This window comes from Stegastes partitus, unplaced genomic scaffold (assembly GCF_000690725.1).
Source record: "Stegastes partitus isolate 25-593 unplaced genomic scaffold, Stegastes_partitus-1.0.2 Scaffold289, whole genome shotgun sequence".
Lineage (NCBI taxonomy): Eukaryota > Metazoa > Chordata > Actinopteri > Pomacentridae > Stegastes > Stegastes partitus.
The window spans coordinates 150007-155242 of NW_007578020.1; the positions used below are offsets into that span (position 1 = coordinate 150007).

The following is a 5236-nucleotide window of genomic DNA, read 5'->3' on the forward strand; positions in this document are numbered from 1 at the left end:
ATGAAGGTGACATTCTGTGATCCTGTCCCACGAAGTATCTGCCAACTCCAGTCCTTCAGCATCAACATCCTCCTTCACTCTGTGACTCAACGCTGACCTGTGGCTTCCGCTCTGTGACCCAGCTCTGACTCTGCACGTCATGCTTTCCAGTACAGGCCATACTTGGTTGTTTTGGAGATGCTGTGTGGTTAGAAATAATATCACATGCTGCATTAATGGTATTAATTTAATTACAAACAACATTATTAATATTGAAACTTGCGTGCATACTTTTTTTTTGTTTGCATTGTTCCGGGTCAGGCTCAGATGCAGCACGTTGCAGAAACGTGACCGCAGCATGTGACGTGAGGCCTCGGTTACATCATCACAGAGACGACGGAGTGAAGCAAGAGGCTGCCTCCAACCTACTTCCGGTTCGGTGTAAATGCCGGTAAGTCAAGATTTACGAGCGCTGCATGGTGTCATAACGAACATGGGGGTCATAGCACAGACAGACCGAAGCAGTGCTGATTTTAGAGGGAAAAATGTGAAGACACGAGTGGATTTATTAACTCTGACGAGTAAAGAAACCGCAACATTTTCTCTAGTTTATCTGGCGGCAAACACTATTTAGACTTACCGCTAAAATTGTAACTTAAAGTCATGATTTAGTACTTGATGGGATAAAATAAAACGCTTTTCGATTAATTATAAAACCGTGGGAGGAGCTTTATGTCGCGTCCGTTTCACCATCTCTCATTTTGCAAAGGGGGTTTGTCCGCTGCGTTCAAGGCGCCTCGGAATTACTGCGAGCATGAAATTACCATGTCTTATTGTGCTGCATTTTACCATTCTGTTGGCCTACTGAGGATTAATTACAAGGGAGACGTACCAATATGTTCTAGATTTTTTTGGTTTGTGCGTTTGTTTATGTAAAAATCTCATCCACAATTACAACGATGCTTTAAAAAAGACGCGTTAACTTAGTGGCGATGTTCAACCTGGGCGTCCAGCACTACTGTTAAGTTATGAATTAGATTATGCTGTGTGCATCTGTATTTGTTTGTTTATTTAATTTTGCACTTATAGTTCAATTTTTTTTTTACTAGCAGCAAGAGGGCAGTGCTGCCATTTTTGAGTGAGTAGGTGTCAGCTCAGGGCTGAAGAAGAGAAGGAGGCTTCATTAGTGGGTCCTGGGCAGGTGTGTTTCCTTTGTTCCTCATTGTGCTGATGACCGCAGAGACGCCACTGGTAGGTTGAGACAGTTTCAACTATATTCAAAGGATTAAATTGTAATTGCTAATTTGAGTTATGGTATGTTGGATGTTAAATGATTGTTGATAGATTAATTAGTTAATTTAATATGAGTTTGTGTTTCTTTATTTTAAGGTTATCAACTATTGACCACTCAGCCTGATTCCTTTTTGAGAAAAAAAAAAAAGAAATAAAAGATGGAAATGAGTGAAGTTGACCAGCGTTGACCACTCAGGTGTTTTATGAATAGTCCTGGAGCTCAGTAATAATTATGATGCGTTTATCGACACTATAGAGGTAAACAATACATTTCAATTTAAAACAAACACATGGAAGGGCTAAAAAAAACAAAACCCAAAGATAACAGAAAGGCACAGCATTAAATATAAGACCTTCACACTGAGAGAAGATTTGAGACTTTAAAGATGATACTGACATCTACAACTTGTTAGAAAAAAAGCTAATCACCATCACTATCACCTGCTTTAAGGAAGGAACTCAAGTTATGTTATATATGCCTTCAGTGAAGTAGATCCAAAACACTTCTCAGTGCAACACTCAGTTCAGTCTAAATCTGAAATAAACGGAACAATAATGGGATAAAGTCTCAAGATTTGTGGCCCGAGCCAAAAAAAATAATAAAAAAAAAAAACAAAAAAAACAGTGTAAGTAGTATTTCCCATTTTGTCCCGCAACCTGAACGCACCACAGCCGTGACGTCACTCGTGCGTGTGAAGGCGCTGGTGTCGATCACGTAGCCGGCTCATTAAACTCATTACTTCCTTCACATGTGCAGAGTGAAGCTCAGAAAACTGAAAGAAGTCTCCGGGAAGTGTCTTTACCGGCGTTTTTAAACAGCGACAGTCTCCTTAAACCAGGTGAGAACCAGGTGAGAGCCGGTCCGCCTCACTGCGATGCTAAATAAAGCTTTTATCTGCTGTTATTAAAGCTAGCGGCGAGCTAACTGTCGCTGACGATGCTTTTAATTCCTGCTGCTCTTTGGGGAGTTTCGGGCTGAGCTGCTTCATTTATTCAGAATTTAACGCGGTGATGTAGATGATGTGGTTGACACCGAGTTCAGTTATCCAACAGTTGGCTTATGCAGAGATGTGACAGCTCGCTGCCCTTCATGTGTCCCCTCAGAACATAGTGTGCTAATACCGTTAGCTGTGTGTGGCTACTAACAAACTAGCTAGGTGGACCACTGGAAGCACTATGTATGAGTGTACCGCTGACACTTGGGGTTTATGTTGTGTTTTGTGTATAAAATGCTTCCTATCTGCAATGAACGAGTTAGCATGCTATGTTTCACCCCTAAAAACTAATACCTAGTTGTCTTTTTCTTTTCAGTCAGCATGTCTACCTACGAGGATAATGAGTCTAAGTTTATGCGAAAAGCGAAGGAGAATCCATTTGTCCCAGTGGGTGAGTACATCTTGTGCCCAAGTGGTAACCCCGTGATGACAGAGTAAACATGTGTGAGCTTAGAATACAGGGAAAACTTTCAAGGTACAACAGAATCATTCAGCTTGTTAGCAATAATCCATTGTTTACAATTTTACATTTTAATATCATGACACCTTGATATTGTTTCAGTCATTTATGTAAACACATCTGTTGCTTTTTTGCTTGTTACAGGGATGGCTGGATTCTTTGCCATCGTTGGCTACAGACTGATGAAAATGAAAAGCAGAGGAGACACAAAGATGTCAGTGCACCTGATCCACATGCGTGTGGCTGCCCAGGGCTTCGTGGTCGGAGCCATGACGCTCGGTACGTGTGATGAAGTGTCACGTTTCTGAACTTAGCTGCACGGTTTCAGGTTGTTAATTGTGCATATTTTTTTCACAGTAACGTGTTTTTGATGTGTGAAACTTAAAGGGTCATCAGTTAAAATATAGGTCTTGATTTTGGCTTGTTTTTTGTTTTCAACCCGTCAGTGATGAAATTTAAACTGCAGCTTGCCGTTTTTGATTTCAGTAACTGTTTTAACTCATCCATGTGCTTTTTTTGTTTGTTTTTTAGGGGTCATCTATTCAATGTACAAAGAGTACATTGTAAAGCCCAGAGAAGAACAGAAAAAAGTGCAAAACAAGTGAACATGGACTCTCGCACTGATAGTTTATGTCCCTAAATATACCTCACATTAAGGTGTGCACCAGGATTTATTTCACAGATGTGTCATAACTTTTGTATGTACACATCCCTTCAATAGCTCCCATCACTGTCAGCAGCTGTCGGTCATTGATTACGCTTCCTGTCCTCTACATGGTACACCGGAGGATCGAGCTGCCACGTCTGTATATACAAGGAGGTGTACTGATCTCGGCTGTTTTAATATCTGCAACACTCTTTGTGTATGCGTTGTAAACCCAGCTGGTGGGATATCTGCGTGGACAGGTGTCTTTACTGATTATTCTTATTTTGAATAGTGTGTGAGTGAAATATCAAAAAAAAAAAAAAGAAATGACAGTATGTAATTTGATGATCATATATCTGACCAGGCTAAGCCTGGATTGAAAAATAACCGCCACCAGGAGTTCTATTTATTTGATATTATTTTGATGTCTCATATGAGCGATTTTATTTTATGTACTACTGTAGGAATTTTTGCCAAATTAAAAACATTTGCACATTATCCCATTCCTTGTGAAATGGGCATCCCAGTGCATTTGGAAAATGCTGAAGAATGCTTTGACAAAACTTGGCTCACTTACAGACGGAGCCTGAGCGCTCACATTACTTAACCAATTACAACACAGGTGGTTTATGACTTCAGGCAGCATCATATTATCTCACACAACACGTTTATAAAGACACACACACATATATATATATATTTTGGAACCGTGAAGGTCTACTGCAAGAATAACGTGGCTGGTTTTATTCATAGCCTTTATACAATTTGATTGTAATGGCCAAGTAGTTTCTTTCATTTCTTTCAATATTTAATATTTTTGTAATGATCTTGTGCTACTCCAGGGTCCAATGTTCATGAGACGTGAGCTTAACAAACTGAGACGCACCTACAAACAATAGCCTATAAACTGTCATATAACCTACCTTGTGATACGATTGAATAGATGCCTTGTTAAGTTGTGAGCAAAGCTGAGTTTTGATGGTTGTGTGCAACACATAACATTCTATTCCTCAAAGTTTGTTTCCTCTGCAAATAAAAATGACCAGTCAAGTAATTCTGAAAAATCAGTTGTGTCTGTGTTTCAGAACTTTTGAACCTTTGTGTTTGACTATGTTAGTTTTTTGTACTGTGCAGTGTATGATCGGGGTTTCAGTGCATCTACAGCTTCCAGACGTACACAGTGAACAGGTGGCGCTAAACTACAAACACTTGTTAGTATGATGTCATAAACCCAGTGCCAGTATAAAGAACATATTTTGCAATGGCTGTAAAGATTGAACAAATGAAGATGTTTGTGTACCATCACACAATTCTTTGTGTGACATTCAGGTCATACTTGGCAGATAGAACTTTTTGTGTCGGCCTTGGTGACTCTGTGTCCTCCTCTGCTCCCCTCTCATGTGGGGTCCCACAGGGCTCAGTTCTTGGCCCTCTTCTCTTCTCCCTATATTTGCTTCCGCTTGGCTCCATACTTAGAAAGCATGGAGTTTCTTTCCACTGTTATGCAGATGACAGTCAGATCTATGTGCCTCTTAAAAAGGATGACACATGCTCTGTAAACTTGTTACTAAAGTGTCTTGACGACATAAAGGCTTGGATGGCTTTTAACTTTTTAAATTTTAATGACAACAAGACAGAAGTGATGGTTTTTGGTGGCACCTCTGGAACCCCCCCTGTAGATCTGGGTTCCCTGGCCCACTTTTTAAAACCTACCATCACAAACCTAGGGGTTAAAGTGGACTCTGACCTTAAGCTTGACAGCCAGGTGAAGTCAGTCGTAAAATCAAGCTTCTTCCATTTGAGGCAGCTGGCTAAAGTGAAGCCAATTCTCTTAAGGCACCAGTTTGAGACCTTGATCCACGC

At 40.3% G+C, this 5236-nt stretch overlaps 1 protein-coding gene across 2 annotated transcripts; it reads left to right on the forward strand.

The window, feature by feature from the left end:
* The first annotated feature begins 1939 nt into the window (after nucleotides 1-1939).
* higd1a (HIG1 hypoxia inducible domain family, member 1A) lies at nucleotides 1940-4437 on the forward strand. Of its 2 annotated transcripts, none has more exons than XM_008282890.1 (4): nucleotides 1940-2122; nucleotides 2584-2658; nucleotides 2872-3006; nucleotides 3259-4437. In XM_008282890.1, the coding sequence occupies exons 2-4, from the start codon at nucleotides 2589-2591 to the stop codon at nucleotides 3330-3332; spliced, it is 279 nt and encodes a 92-aa protein (XP_008281112.1). In that variant the 5' UTR covers nucleotides 1940-2122; nucleotides 2584-2588; the 3' UTR covers nucleotides 3333-4437. The 2 variants fall into 2 exon arrangements, with proteins under 2 accessions (XP_008281112.1, XP_008281111.1); XM_008282889.1 differs by having other exon boundaries at nucleotides 1945-2111.
* The last annotated feature ends 799 nt before the right edge of the window (nucleotides 4438-5236 follow it).